This window comes from Vombatus ursinus, unplaced genomic scaffold (genome assembly GCF_900497805.2).
Source record: "Vombatus ursinus unplaced genomic scaffold, bare-nosed wombat genome assembly UNPS02014932.1, whole genome shotgun sequence".
Taxonomy (NCBI): Eukaryota; Metazoa; Chordata; class Mammalia; order Diprotodontia; family Vombatidae; genus Vombatus; species Vombatus ursinus.
Window position 1 is genome coordinate 5,333,699 of NW_020954710.1, and position 16,212 is coordinate 5,349,910.

The window sequence follows — 16,212 nt, forward strand, 5'->3', positions numbered from 1 at the left end:
GCATATTTCAAAGGACACCCATGTGTCTCCCAAGCAGGAGACAGAGTGAATTAGAAGCCATGGACTCCTGAGTTCTAAAAGGACTTGTTGACCCACCCACCCCCGCAACATTCACCCCCACAATTCAGAGGAGAGAGAACCCTCTGGACTCTCTGTGGGCCAGATGAATCTGGTGTGAGCCTCTCTGTTCTTTTTCCCTTTGCCCATAGAAATCCCTGCCTCAGTAGCCTGATTTACTGTCAAAAAGAAAGGCTTTTAGGATATGTATCAGTAGTTCCTATGAGATAAAAATGAGAAATCAAGAAGTGTGGGTTGGAGGTGAGACAGGTGGAAACGGCCGGCCTTATTGATTCGGGAGTAAATGAGTGAAAAGAGAAGCTGGATGACTTCTCCCCAGCCCTCCCCACACTCCCACACAGTTCTAATTTACAGCACTGTTAGCTAATTTACAACATCCAACCCATAAATACGTCAAAAATATATTTACTATATAGACGTAAAATGTCAACTGTATAAACATTATATATGTTCACATATAGTATATGTGAGAGCCCAATAGGTTATAAGTTCCTTAAATGTGAAGATTGCATCTTTGCTGTTCTCTGTGTTATCAGTACAGTGCCCAGCTCAGAAAAGAGACAGGAGGAAGAGGTCAAGGGGGGGCAGGGGGCGAAGCAGAATGGAAAACGTCTGCCTCAGTTCATCACTATGTTCATAACTTGATCCGGTTAAAATCTGTTGAAACTTCAACAGCTTCTCTTAAGATTCTCCAGTAGTCTTGTACACATGGACAGCTCACAAAGGTAAAAGGCCAGAGGGAAAATACAGCTTAAAGAGATGTGTTCTGGAGGAAATTAAAGCAATAAAAGAGACCCATGGCATCTGGGCTGCTTAATGCCCCAGCACTCACTCGCTCAAGCTTTCTCTCTCTCTGAAAAAATACAATGACTATGTCTAATCTCCTTCTAATTCTCACCTCAGCTGACAGTTGAGGGACGATGAGAGAGGTCAGGGAACTGGATGCTTGGAATGAACCTTCTGGTGTGACCACAGCCCTCCACCAGAGAATCATTAGGCCATTTAACTAGAGATGGGATTTTTTTTCCATTGTCCTCAGTACTGGATAAGATGACGAGGGGAGAAGGGTGGGTAGCACATTTGCTATAGCCTTTAGAGCCTATTTTCAACTTGTAAAGCATACAGCCCTCGTTCTTATGCCTTACTGTCTGAACTGGTTTCCCAGGCATTTCAGTCATCCCATGGAGCTGGTCCAGAAGCCTTTTGCTCTTGACCCCAGGAGCTGATCTAAGTTTCTTTTGCCAGGGAGTCCACAGGGCTTTCATCTTTCACTAATTGTTTCTGAATTGTCTGTGATCACCGGGCTCTCTGACCATCAGTTTAGTCCACTTGGCTCAGAATTATACCACACCTATTCCCTGATTACCACTCATGCCACTGCTGCCTCCATAACCAGATGTACTGCCCTGGAGTCAGGAAGACCTGAATTCAAATCTGGCCTTGAACATTTATCTGAGTGTGACACTCTTTGCCCCTGTGCCTCTTCTGCAATTTATGGTCCCAGGGAGTTGCCTGGAGCATTGAGTGATCTGCCCAGCATCGTATTGCCATTCTCAATCCAAGGTGGGACTTGAACCCCTGTCTTCTGGATGCCAAGGCCAGGTCTCTGTCTTCTACACCGTGTTGCCTTTCATTGCAAAATACAATGGGATCATCACCTCCTTTGTTCTGGGTACTCCCCTTCCATTATTTCTGCCTTGAGAAAACAGCTAGCTAGAGCCCCAGAGTCTGCCTCATTTAAAACTGGAGTCCCGAGTTCAAATCCCAACTCGGATATTTCTTAGTCACCCAGACCCCCTTTGGACCTCAGTTTTCTCTTCTGCAAGATGTGGGTGAAAACACTTCCTCAGAGAACTGCCATGAGGAGAGTGCTTTGTAATGTTCATTCACCCTAGAAGCGTGGGCTGCTATGATCATCCTGTGCTTGTCCTGTTGAGGTTTTTCCTAAAATAAATTCAGGACTTTAAATTTTCCTGATTGACCTTCCTCTTTAGATTAGCCCCTCACTCAAGCCTGTCTGGCATTTTCTTGCTGAGCCTCTGTCTCATCAGCTGTACAGTGGGGAGAAGGAGCTTCCCTGGAATTGGGGAGGAAGGTGCTGGGTCCACCTGAGAACACTAGAGAGCTGGCGGGGCTTGTGGCTGTTCCCGATGGCCTACACGTGTCATCTGCACCTTCAAGTCAAGCCCTGAGGCACTCCTGCTCCAGCGCTGCAAGACCGACCCCAATTCCAGCGGGAGCTGGAGCAACTGCCAGGGGACTGAGGTAGCCCTGGCCCTCAGTCATCCGCCTCTTCCCTCGAGCTAGTCCAGAGGACTTGCTTTTCTGACACCATTTAAGAATATTAACTTATTTTAATCTTGCTGACATTTTGGGTGTCTGGGAGCCAAAAAACTGTTTACTTGTCCTGGGATCCATAGTGGGCTTTGTGTTTTATAGTGCTTTTGCATAGGTAAGCTCCTTCCATCTTTGTAACAACCCTGTGAAGTAGCCACAAATATCCCTGTTTTACAGAAGAGGAAACTAAGACTAAGAGAGGTGAAGTGACTTGCCCAGGGTCACCTAGCTAGTAAGGATTTGAACTCTGGTCTTTTGACTCCAAGTCCAGTACTAGCCACTGTGCCTCCTAGCTATCAGAATGAACTGTATTTTACTACTTAATTGATGCTTGACCCATTCTTCCCCACCTAGAAAACACTTATCACAAGACTGTCAGTCTTCCTTCTCCCTCTTCCCTCTGGAACGCAGGCTTCTGGCTAGTGCTTGGCTTTAAGAGCTTCTCACTTTCCAGTGCAGGCACTTGTAATCCTTAAGGCCTTCCTGCTTTAGCAGCCCCTTCTGCAGCATCCATTCTCCCAAGGCCCTGGCCCATTTCTTCATTGGAGACACTAGTTGCTCAATTAGCCACATTCTTCTGGCTCCAATAGGCGTGTGTCGGAAGCCGGTGAGGCAGCATAACTCTCTATTGGAAGTGAAAGGTACTAGGAAAAAAGGCAGGGAACTCCAAGGAGAACTGAGTCCTAGAACACGAGAGCACCTTGTAGAGCCTCTGGTCCAGCTCCCTTATTTTACAGCAGAGAAAACTGCGGCCCAGCAGTTGGTAGATATTGCTCAGCGTTATTTGAATGTTAGGTAGCAGAGGCGAGACTCCAAACCAGGGCCTCCAGCACCAAGGCCCAAAGCTCTGGTCCTTGTACATTGCCATCTGAACCCAATTGCGGATATGGTCTCTGTAACTCAGTTCAACAAATAATCAGTCAGTGCCTACTGTGTGCCAGGCCTTGGCAACATAGTGCAGAAGAGCCCTCCCCCCCCACCCTGATCCACAAGAAAAGGCAACGAGGTGGGGGGAGAGGGATGCCTCTAATGAAGAGGTGGAGTCTGCATTTGGGAAAGATAATGACCAGAATCTCCAAGAGGCCCTGCTAGGAGAGCATCCTCAGAGCCCCCTGGCCACAGAGAGAGGAGAGAGCCTCCAGGTGGCTGTGTCACTGTCCAGTGCACACGCTCAGGTCACTTACACACTTGGCTGCTTTGGATTTTCATCTGCTCTGATTACCGAAAGCAATTGATGAGTTGGATTATCAGCATCCCTCGGGCGTGTGAAGCCACAGAGGAGGGCGCTTATGCAGACTCACTGTAGCACTGGGAAAGTTCTAGAGCCCCGGTTTCTGTTTTGTGAAGACTAGGTGGTCTCTGACCTGTGGCGGGCATCCTGGAGGCCAGGCTGATGGGCGTGGTTAAGGAAGGAGGCTCTTGGGAGTGTCCGGGTGCAAGTCTACCGAGCGCCTCCTGGATTGCATCACCCCAAACTGAGTGAGACCAAAACACTCCCCAGCTGAGATCATTCAAGCTGACTTCTCCAGACAGGAGGAAATCATTGACGTTCTCTCCCCCTTCTACTGGAATTAGTGCCCAGAGGGCAAGTGGGGTTCTGGGGGAGCTCCCTGCCCTGGGAGTTTAACCACCTTCTCTTTGTTCTCCTAGCATCAACAATAAGCTGCAGCAGCCAGAGGCGGCTGCCGGCGTGCTGGAGTACGCCATGAAGCACTTTGGAGAGCTGGTGAGTGCAGACGAGCAGAAGTTAGTGAGTGAACAGAGCCCTGGCCTGGGGCTCAGGGCATTTGGGAGCTAATCTCAGGTACTTCTTTCCAAATGACCTCATACCAGTCACTGGGCATCACTTTCCACCTCTTAGGAGAGAGAACCAGGATAAGCGTGGCATTGTGAAATAATGAAAATGGTCATAGCCAGCATTTACATGGCCCTTCAAGGTTTGTAAAGCACTTTATATTTTTGTCTCATTTGAGACACAACTGTCTATGAGATAGGTACTGTTGTCCCCATTTTATAGATAGCAAACTGAGGCAAAGAGACTTGAGATGATTTGCTCTAGATCACACAACTTGTAAGTACTTTAGACAAGATTAGAACTTGGAGTCTTTCTGACTTGGGTTCCAGTCCCATTTATTGGCAGCTGGACCTTGAATAAGTCATTTCCCTTCTCTGGGTCTCAGTCTCTTCATCTGTAAAATGATGGGGTAGGACTAGATGACCTCTGAGTTCTCTCCCAGGTCTAACATTATTTGACTGGAGTAATGAAGCACTATGTCTTTAAAATGCCATAGGTCAAACTCACCAGAAAAAAGAACAGTTCAGATTTTAAATATTCTTGGTTTTGTTTTTTCCATTATTTATATGCTCTCTGCCTTCCCCTCACCACCACCATTTTTTAGCCAATGATTCTGTAAACAAGACAGGCACTGTGCCAAGTGCTGAGAATACAAATATGAAAAAAGAAAGTCATTCCCTGCCCTCGAGGAGCTTCTAGTCTAATGTAAAAATGTAGTTATTACTGTCCATAAGTTTTTTTCATTAGTCTGCATGATCTTATCTTTTGGATTGGTGATACCTCCTGTAATATGGACTCCATCGACTTTGTATGGAATTCTTTGGGCGTCAAGGAGATTCGGACATTGGGAGAGGGCAGAGACCAACACCACACGTCTGATAAGCTTCCCGAGATGACAAGCCCTAATCCAGGGCTCCCTCATCCATCGTGTCTTCAGCCCATTTCTTTGTGTAACTAGACTCAGAAAGCACGACTGCAGGTGCTGAAGTGCTCACAAGGCCATCTGACATTCATCTTGATCACAGATCGTTTTGTGGAAGGAAGAGACGAGGCTAAGAAGATGTTCAGCTCTCCACCTGGATAGATTGTGCTTTCCCCTGGCATTCTCAAAGGCTAGCCTAGACTAGGAAGTGTTAGTTGAAAGAAGGTCCCTACAGAAAGCTGGTCCACCAGAGATCCACCGTGGTGGCCCACGTGTCAGCTTCAAGTGAAAGGTTGCTCAGTCTTCAGGGTCCAGAGGAAGCTGTTACCTCAAGGAAAATTGCCGAGAAGAAGCCCCTTTTACTTTTTATGTGTTGTGTGTAGCACCTCCTACTGCATTCCTCCATTGGCACAACTGATCTAAGCGCCTTCTCATTAGATCTCAGTGTGGTCCACCACATAAACCTTGCCATTTTTGCAGTCTTCTGCAGTTTCAAAATCCTGCTCTCCTTCTCCCTGTGGCCCCTGACCTGATCAGGGATCTGTGCTCCCCTGCTGCCCACCCACTCCTGCAGAGCTCAGCAGCATGCAGAAGTGTACCAGAAATTCAGGGATGTTGGCAGAGCACGATGTCACTCATCCACCTTGGGAAAGAAATTTAAACAGTCTTCTGAACATTGTTCTCTGTCATTTAAATGCTTAAGTTGTCTTCCTGCAGTCAGTCTTCTCTCTCTCTTTTGTGCCAATTAGACCCATGCTGTGGGGAATGCAGGCAGCCGCACATGGTTTTGCCCAGTTCCAACAAATGTTGGTAAAGTAAAATGGCTACAAGATTAGTCCAGGGACAGCAGGGGACAGGACTGGTTCAGCTAGAGTTTTGCCACAAGTGAGAGAGCCCATGGACAATTTAACGTGAAAGTGAACTCTCTGAACAACAGATAGTCAGAACAAAAACTTAATAAGTGCCTGGTGTGAGCGAAGGAAATACAAAGATTAGATAAGGCATCAGCCGTGTGCTCAAGGAGCTCCCAGGCTAGCAGAAGGCTGGGACACCAACACAGAGCTAGAACACCTGATAATTTGTTAGAAGGGCACTGGTGAAAACTAAACACCATTGTTGAACCTCAGGAAAAAAAAAATACACCCGTTTCTCAGCCGCTTCTCCAAGCCCCTCACAGTGACATAGCCCTGAATGCCCAAAAGGCGGCCTGTGTGGAAGGAGGAGAGGCGCTAAGAAATGCTTGGTGCAATATTCCACTCCTTGGGTGCCACGGAGGCAGGTTAGTGGCTCCAGAAATGTGTTTAGTTGATTTGTAAACGTGCAGACCTAGTTTGTATACAATGACAACTGCGTTTGAAAAAAGTAAGATAGTTTTTGTTTTTATTTTTTTGTTTTTTGGTGTGTAAGATAGTTTTTTGAGAGAACTTCCACTCTACTTCACCTCACAAGAAAACCACAAATACCTTGCCTTCTGCCCCATAGGAAGAAGGATACAAACAAGGTTCCAGAGGAGGAGTCTTTGGCCATGAAGGTCAGGATTCCTAGTCAAGGATTCAGGGAACCTTTCCTAGAGGAAGAAGGCATTTGAATTGGAGTTTTAGTTTTTGTCATCTTTTGTTTTTATACCCCCTTCATTTCAAAATCTATCCCTCCCACATCTTCCCCTTCCCAGAAAACCATCCCTTATGATAAATAATGTAAAGGAAAGAAAAGAGGCGGGAGGGAGGGTTCAGCAAAACAGACCCACACATCAGCTGAGTTTGGTGTTCCGCACCCATAGTCCCCCACCTCTTCACCAAAGAGAAAGAGGTACCTTTTCTCATCTCTTCTTCAGGGTCAAGCCTGGGGATGGCAAGGGACTTAATACTATGAAGAGTTCAAAAAGCTAAAAACTTTTTGAGACGTTTCAGCATCTGTTGGTGCTTCTGTTTCCCAAGCCAGGCCAGGATTACATTGTCCATACAGAACCATATCATTTAAAAGTAAGTCTCTGGGCAGCATCTGCCATCTCTTGGCAGAAGCTCTTCAGCTGGTGGTACTAAAGCCCAAAAGATAAACTCAGATGGGAATATGAAAGGGGGACAGGGTGGGGAATAGGCAGAGAAAGCCCATAAAAACAATCCAGTCTCCTACTGAATTTTGGAACTGCCCCTTGAGAGTCAGGTTCTGTTGCTTTAAGACTCCACTTGACTCAGAGCTGCTCACGTGGAGGGCTGTGAGCTTCAGCGTGGCACCAGCACTGCCCAGGACCCACAGGACCATCATGGAATTCCTCCTCTGGTCCCTGCCGCCAGCAGAGCTGCCAAGGACTCAGCAAGAGGGAACATTGGTGGAGCATCCAGAGACAGGGGGAAAAATCTTCAAAGACTTCCAGGCAGACTTTTTTTATTTCCTCAAAGTTATAATCCATTAAGGAGAAACCCAGAGATTAAAGAGCTAAAAAGAGTCAGGCTTCTGCTCCAACAAATGTGTGCTCATTTATGGCCAGAGATTGTGCAAACCACAGCCTGTCTTCCTAGAGTTGTGAGGTTAAGCCACAACCCCCAGAAAGTAGCTGCCACTCCTGCTACCTGACCTAGCTGTAGCACTGGTACCAGCGAGGCCCTGGCAGCATTGCCAGGTGTCTGCTGTCCCCTAGAAGGGCTGCCCTTCTGCCCCTCAGCTGCCTCAGGCCCCGTATCCTACTGCTCTGCTGACTTGAGCTCCTGAGTGAGGAAGGGAGGTGTGGGGAGAAGAAACAAAGGCCAGCATTTGCTCTCAGAATGTCCTGGCATCATTTCTGACGTTGTGCAGAGGCACTAGCGTTTCAGGCCTGTACCAAATCAGATGCCTCCAAGTATGTTGAAACTCTTTGCCCAAACAGACTTGAATAAACCAGGAAATTAAATGGCATCCACAATATGCTTTTCAAATCAAGTCCAGAGTCCAGTGCCTTCAAAGAGATCAGGCCTACAGTGTGTCCCAGCTGCACCACAAATTCCCCAGCACATAAGGGGCAGCTAAAACTCCTCTCTGTCTTCCTCATCTGACAGGAGATCCAGGCTACCTGGTATGAAAAACTCCACGAATGGGAAGATGCCCTGGTCGCCTATGATAAAAAGATGGACACAAACAAAGATGACCCTGAGCTAATGCTGGGCCGAATGCGCTGCCTGGAGGCCTTGGGAGAATGGTAAGCTTACAAGATCATAAGAACGGTCTGTTTGAGATTTACCTTTTAATCCCCATCTCAACTTTATTTGACTTGGTCTTCTACATAACATCACTATCGTTTCCCAAAACCAGAACCCCCCTGACCCCCACCCCATAGACCCCTGTCTCATAACTGCATTTTAACAAAATGAAGTGACACTGATGGACCGTATTGGACTCATTCCAAACCTGTGGTCCACCACCTGTCTGCCGTTTAGCAGTAGTCCTCATCACCATCAGTCTTTTGGAGTGATGCCCGTTCAAGGCTTGGGTTGGAGTTCTGAAGGCTTCAACAGGTGTTCTTCTTTACTGTGAACTGTCCCTGTGGTTCTTCTTTCTTCACTCTGCATCATTTCATACAAATCTTCCCAAGTTTCTCAGAAAGCATCATAGCTGTCATTTCTTATGGCATAATAAAATTCCATTATGTTCACATGCCACAGTTTGTTTAGCCATTACCCACTAAGTACCTGTGTGTTACCAATTTCTTGATACCACAAAAAGTACAGCTATAAATATTTTGACATATATGGGACTCTTTTCCTATATTTTTTACCTTTGTGCTAAATGCCGAGTAGTGGTATTATTGGGTCAAAGGGTGAGAAGTTTATTGACTAAGTATGTCCCAAAGATTCGTCTGTCAATCGGCTGTTTTTATATTTGTAAATGTGCTCACAGTCATGGAGCATAAGAGGATTTTTTTAAAGACCTTCAAACAGGCTGTCATCTGTAGAGAAAAGTTAAATTTCAAGGCCTGGCGTTCAGTTTTTAATCTTTGAAAGAAAGTACAAAAACTGATGTGCCCATGTAGAGATAGTCAAAGGCCAGCCCAGAACCACATGTGTCCTGCAGTGTCCCTTTAATGCTGTGAAAGAAACTGATTCCTAGAAGTGCATCCTGTTTGCTCTAGTTATTCTTTCGTTCTCACACAGGCATTTTAGTGGCAGGGGTATGTCATCTGCCAAGTCGGTCAGTCAGTTACCATGCATTTATCATGCACCTGTGCTGGGCACTGTTAAGACAAAAAAATAAAACATGCCCCCCCCCCCCCCCCCCCGAGGAAGCTTCTGTTCTATAGAGGGAGATGACATATACACATATCAGTAGGTACAAAGTAAATACAAGATAAATTCTGGCAGAGTCCAACTGGGGGATCAGGGCTAAACATGGGAGTCAGCTCTTGAGCTGAGCCTGAAGGAAGGTGGCGATTCTGAGAAGCCGGGGGAGGATCGCATGCGTTCTGGGCCTGGGGAATAGTCTGTGCATAGGCAAGGAGGTGGGACATGCGGTGTCATAGAGGAGGAACAGCGAGAGGGCCTCTTGGGCCGGATCATGGACCACGTGAATAGGAGTGATGCAGAATAAGCCTGAACGGGGAGACGGGCCAGCTGGCGAGGGCTTTAAAAGCCAACAGTGGGGCTGAGGGGCAAAAGGAAACCACGGGAGCTTTCTGAGCGGGAGAGGGATGTGGTCAGCCCTGGGCTTTGGCATGTGTATGGAGGATGGACTGAAGTGGGCAGGGACTTCAGGCTAGAAGGCTGCTATTACAGTAGTGGAGGCAAGAGGAGATAAAGGCCTGGAATGGAGGGGTGACATGAGTGGGGAGAAGGGGACATATGCAGGAGACATGGTAGAAGTGACAGGATTTGGCTACTGTGGGTTGGATGGCATGAGGGAAAATGAGGAGTTGGTGCTTCTGAGGTTTCACACTTGGGAGATAGGAAGCAGAGTGGTGCCCTCAGCAGAAACAATGCATGAGTCTGGAGGGGAAGAATTCTATTTTGGACACACTGAGTCTGACCTGTGATTTGTGCCCCATTCGGACCTGCCCCTGAGGGTACTGGGCCACCTTCACCCTCCCAGCAGCCAGCAAGTACATTTCTTTCACTATCTCTTTAAGATGCTACCCAGAAAGTAATTTTTCTTCAGCTAGGAGTACAAAATATTGTCCCTTTTGACATGTCATGTCATTATCTTCAGCGTGTACAGTGCCGACTGAGACAGGTGCCTCCTGCGGGTTCTCCCTGTGCTGTTGGCCAAGGCTCTGTACCCTTCCCATAGTCATCTCGTATCCAAGAAGCTTAGCCAGAGACAGGGCCCAGCTCGGGGAGCGAATAGCAGCGCTCCATGCCAGGAGGGGCATGGAGCCACTGGAGAAGCTCTGAGTCAAACAAGCAGGCTCACTGCCTGTTGAATTGGACAGCTTAGCCTCTACGAGGAGACACCCTGGCCTTGTTGTCCCCATCATGAGTGGAATTCTTTGCGTCTCATTGGTTTTGCTGTTAGAACTGCACGGCTCAGATTGTGTTGTGTTGTACCCTGTTCTCTTCCTTTGACTTACTGTCCACCTTCCAAGTCTTTGCCTGCACTTGTTGGGCCCAGAGAAGACCCTTCTCTTTATTTTTTTTTTGTTTTTTTTGTTTTTTTTGTTTTTTTATGAGGCAGTCAGGGTTAAGTGACTTGCCCAGGGTCACACAGTTAGTAAGTGTCAAGTATCTGAGGCCGGATTTGAATTCAGGTCCTCCTGACTCCAAGGCCATAGCTCTATCCACTGCGCCATCTAACAACCCCAAGACCCTTCTCTTAAAGGCATTGTTTCTCTTAACTTGAGGCTCCCTTTCTGCAGCCTAGTGTCCCCAGACTTTTTCCTGTGTCTTTCCTCAGCTCTAATTTGTGTTGTTCAACCTCTGAACTTAGCCCTCACATCTGGAAGGAGAATGGCTCAATTTTCTAGCCTGGGCCTGTTTGGAAGAGATAGAGACTGGTGTGACTTCCAGGAGGAATGAGGGTTGGTCAGTCCCTCCTAGCATCCAGATCAGATTTTCCTGTGCCACCCAGCCCTGGCCTCTGTCTCCAGGTAGAGGGGGTACCAAAGATGAACCAGCCAGATAGATTAGGTCCTTTTCTTAAAGCCAGCCCACCAGGGCCCAGGCCTGAGCAAAACTGACCATGGTCGTCTATTTGAATAGTTTGGGGTTTACTCCTTTTTCTTAAAGTTTCAACAAACCAAAAGATAAGTACTGTAATCAAAGTTTATCTTGCTTCCTCACACTTAACATGCTCAAGACACGTGAGGTGATTGAGTTTCTTCTCTTTGTTGCTTTTTTTTTCTCACTTCTGTATTGAACAAGAATATTTGTATCCCTGCCTTTCCTTTGATCTTATTTCAAAGAGACTGGAACCACTGCTTTCCAGTGCTTGGCAGAGGGTCTGGCACATAGTAGGTGCTTAATAAATGTTTATTGATTGACTGATTGATGGATTTTGATGCTTCTTGGGTATGGTCACAAGAGTGTTGGCCCCTCACTAGTGAACTGTCTATCTCTGGGAGAAGTCCAGTTTCTTAAAGAGACGTTTTATTGAAGTCTTTTGTCTCTATATCACATCATTTTCTGCTCTAAACTGAACTCTTCCTTAGGACAAAAAGTCTCTGAAACTATTCTGCAAAAAGCCCCCAGTACAGAAACACCAGATAAAATGTATCTGGCAGTCTGCCCTAGTCGTCCCCGGCTAAGGGCAAAGCTGTTTCCTCCTCCTCTCCAGGACCGTTGTCCGTTTTCCTGTTGTCTGGCATTAGGCTTCCTTTCGGGGATCTTCTCATTAACATTGTTGGAGCCATCGTGTGGATGGTTCTCTTGGTTCAGCCACTGTGACTCTGCATTATTTGTTGGTCACTCTTCCTCCCGGGAAGCCCAAGCTGGCAGTGGCAGCCAGCGCTGTGCCTGAGCCCAGTGCTTTCTGTCTTGGCTGTCACGACACAGCTTTTCCCAGTGTGCACTGTCCAGTGGAGAGGGATGTCAAGAAGCAGCCACCTAGCCGTTTGTGATGGGCTGCTACTCTGATCTCAAGAGGTCCCTGAGCTGATCACCTCCCGGGGGAAGGAATGACATCTCCCAGATGAGGAATTCTTCCTTTTTTTTGTGTCAGTGAAGTCTGGTAACAATAATAATGATAGCTAACATTTATACTGCACTTCAAGGTCTGTAAAGTGCTTCATTTGATCCTTACAACAGTCCTGAGAGGTGGTGCTATTACTAATCCCCATTTTACAGATGAGGACGCTGAGGCAAACAGAGGTGAAATAACTTGCCCAGAATCACACAGCTAGTAAGTGTCTGAGGCAGGATTTTAACTCAGGTCTTCCTGACTCCCAAACTTAGCATCCTTTCCACCAGACCACCTAGAAGTCTGGTGAAGACTGTGGGCACCTTCTCAGAATACTGTTTTTGTGTTTATTTTTTTGATTTTTCTTTTTTTTTTTAAATTAATTTACAACAATCACTTCCATACACTTTTGAATTTTAAATTTTTTTCCTCCTCCTTCCCCAAGATGGTGTGCAATCTGATATAGGCTCTACATATGAATTCCTATTAAAACATATTTTCACATTAGTCATGTTGTAACAAAGAATTAAAACCAATAGGAGGAATCACAAGAAAAAGGAAACAAAACAAAACAGAAGAAAAAAAAGAGTAACTAGTATGCTTCGATCTGCATTCAAACTCAATAGTTCTTTCTTTGGATGTGGACAGCATTTTCCATCATGAGACTTTTGGAGATGTCTTTAGATCCTTGCATTGCAGAGAAGGGCTAAGTCTATCAAAGTCAGTCATCACACAATGTGGCTGTTACTGTGTACAACATTGTCCTGGTTCTGCTCACTTCACTCAGCATCAGACCATACAAGTCTTTCCAAGTTTTTCTGAAGTCCACTTGCTCATCATTTCTTATAGCGCAATAGTATTCCATTACATTCATATACCACAACTTGTTCAGCCATTCCCCAACTGATGGACATCAATTTCCAATTCTTTACCACCACAGTAAGAGCTGCTGTAAGTATTTTTGTACATGTGGATCCTTTTCCCGTTTTTATGATCTCTTTGGGATACAGCCCTAGAAGTGCTATAGTTGGGTCAAAGGCTATGCTCATTTTTATAGCCCTTTGGGCATAGTTCCAAATTGCTCTCCAAAATGGTTGGATTATTTCACAACTCCACCAACAATGCATTAGTGTTCCAATTTTCCCACATCTTTTCCAGCATTTATCGTTTCCTGTTTTGTCATGTTGGCCAATCTGATAGGTGTGTACCTCAGAGTTGTCTTGATTTGCATTTCTCTAGTCAATAGTGATTTAGAGCATTTTTTCATATGACTATAGATAGCTTTAATTTCTTCATCTGAAAACTGCCTGTTCATATCCTTTGACCAGTTATCAATTGGGGAATGACTTGTAATCTTATAAATTTGACATAGTTCTCTATATATTTTAGAAATGAGGCCCTTATCAAAGACTGGTTATAAAAATTCTTTCCCAGTTTTCTGCTTCCCTCCTAATCTTGGTTGCATTGGCTTTGTTTGTGCAAAAACTTTTCAATTTGATATAATCAAAATTATCCAATTCGCATTTCATAATGTTCTCTATCTCCTATTTGGTCATAAATTCTTCTGTTCTCTATAAATCTGACAGGTGAACTATTTCTTGCTCTCCCAATTTGCTTATGGTATCAGCCTTTATATCTAAATCATGAACCCATTCTGACTTTATTTTGGTATATGGTGTAAGATTTTGGTCTATGCCTAGTTTCTGCCATACTCTTTTCCAGTTTTCCCAGCAGTTTCTGTCAAATAGTGAGTTCTTATCCCAGAAGCTGGAGTCTTTGGGTTTATCAAGTAGTAGATTTCTATCGTCATTGACTATGGTGTCTTACACACCTAACCTTTTCCACTGATCCACCACTCTTATTTCTTAGCCAGTAAGAATATTGTTTTTAAATGCACAAAATGAAATACATACAATCGCAAGGAAACATCATATTGAAAGAGACATAATTTTTTCCCTGTCCTATTTCACAGACTCCCAGACATCTATTCACAGACCCCCTTGGAGGTTCATGGATCTCCTGTTCTGGGCACTTCTGGATGATAATATGAAAATTGTTTATCCCAACTAGACTGTAACAGATTTCATTTATTTCTGTTCAGAAGCAGAAAATTCAAGGTGGATGGTTTTAACAGACATCCTACAGAAGGGTAACCAAGAGTAATTGGGAGGCAGTGTGGTGTAATGAAAAGTTGCTAAACTGGCATTGGGAGACTCGAGGCCTAGTGCTGGCTGTGCCACAGGGAGAGCCTGGCCAGGTGACCTTGCCCGTCCAGACCTGAGCTTCCTCTTTGGAGGGTCAGAATCATTGACATAGTAGCTAGGAGGAACCTTGCCCATCCTCGAATCTGACGACCAGAGCTGTGTTACCAAAGGGACCTCAGACACTGACTAGTCAAACCCTCTCACTTCACAGATGAGGAAACTGAGGCCCAGATCAGTTAAGTCACTTACCCAGTTATCCAGGTGGTTAATGGCCCAGCTGGGGTTTGAACTCCCAATCAGCGTTCTTTTTACTGTTCCATAGAACCTCAGTGATCTGGGGTCCTGTCCAAGTACAAGTCTGAGATTCTGTAATATGGTCCTCACTCTTGAGTGTGCTTTCTACTGTCTGATTTTTGGATGATCTGATTTTATTTAATTAAGTAATTAGTCACAGGCTCATTGGGTGATGAGTGAAGACCTTGCATCTAACCATTTCTGTCCTGTTTCAGTCTTATTCTTAGTATTCAAAGGCCTTGGGAGTAAGCAACATTGATGGACTTGTAAATGTAGGCTTTCATTAAGTTACTCCATACCTCAGTACTGATTTCAGTTTAGAGGTTATTTCCTTGACCTGGACCTCTCTAGAATTTGCCCCTCAGAGTCATGGCCTTGAGCCATGGATAAACATGTTCAAGTGTACCTCCTTAGAATGCAGGCTTGCAGGCCCACCAGAAGGGAAGAAATCCCAGTGTTCTTTGTCTGCTGGCATGGTGCTTTTCACATTTAAGAAGGGACCCAGCTGTCAAAGACAGTGCATTATCAGCAAGTTCGCATTAAGTATCTACTGTGTGCCAACTGCCAAACAGACAGAGACAAAAACCAAACAGTCCCTGCCCTCAAAGAGCTTACATTCTATCAAGGGAGACTCCATGTATATGTATTGGCAGCTATGCAAAACAGGTACAAAGGAATGTTGGTGGGGGAAGGATACTAGCAGCTGGAGAGTCAGGAAGCTTCATGGAGAACGTGAGCTCACCCTCAGAACAAATGACATCATTCAACAGTAAAGAGGTGATTTACTTCCTCTGTGAAATGGGCCCACAAGAACCTGCTCTTGTTGTGGGATTCCCAGGGCTAGTCAAGCCCCAGCCCAATCCCTCTGTTAAGGTTATTAATCCTTCACCCACAACCGAGTGGTTAGAAAGGCAGACTGGCAGTCCCCGCCGTGGCTTTTGTTGGCCTCAGCTGAGGCTTTCTCTTCTTTCAGGGGGCAGCTCCACCAGCAGTGCTGCGAAAAGTGGACCCTGGTCAATGATGAGATACAGGCAAGAATGGCCCGGATGGCTGCTGCAGCTGCTTGGGGCTTAGGTAAGCATTCTGTCTGGGCCCAAGTGGGTGGTTGGAGGGCACCGTGGCACTACGGGCAAATGCCTGCTCTGCCGAGAGTCGGAACTCTCTGTGCTGGGTCATTTCAAGTAACTAATATGACCTCGGTGAAATGACCAAATGGCAGAGTGGACGTGTCAGGAGGATTGGGTCTAGATTGAACCTTCACTGTAATCAGCAATCACTCGACCCCAGACGGATGACGATTAGCAGTGTCCAGTCCAAAGAAGCTTGGGGAGGTAGGGAGGGGAGAAGGGGGATAGTAGGTCATAGGCAAAGCGCTTTTTTGCTTCACCTCCACCTCTCTTCAGCCTCACTTGGTCACAAAGCTTGTCCCTTTCCTTTAGTGAGAACCGGGATCTATCCAAAACATTTTTCAAAAACAAATTGCTTCCTGATGAGTCATCATTCAC

General features: G+C 45.8%; 1 protein-coding gene across 1 annotated transcript in view; it reads left to right on the forward strand.

Annotated features, from left to right (window-relative positions):
- The window catches only part of MTOR (mechanistic target of rapamycin kinase), a 117,913-nt gene that overhangs the window by 60,210 nt on the left and 41,491 nt on the right, over positions 1-16,212 (forward strand). Inside the window, exons 29-31 of the mRNA XM_027843822.1 lie at positions 4,066-4,141; positions 8,165-8,304; positions 15,681-15,781. Of these exons, the coding sequence (XP_027699623.1) occupies positions 4,066-4,141; positions 8,165-8,304; positions 15,681-15,781 (317 nt within the window). The remainder of the gene's footprint in view (positions 1-4,065; positions 4,142-8,164; positions 8,305-15,680; positions 15,782-16,212) is intronic.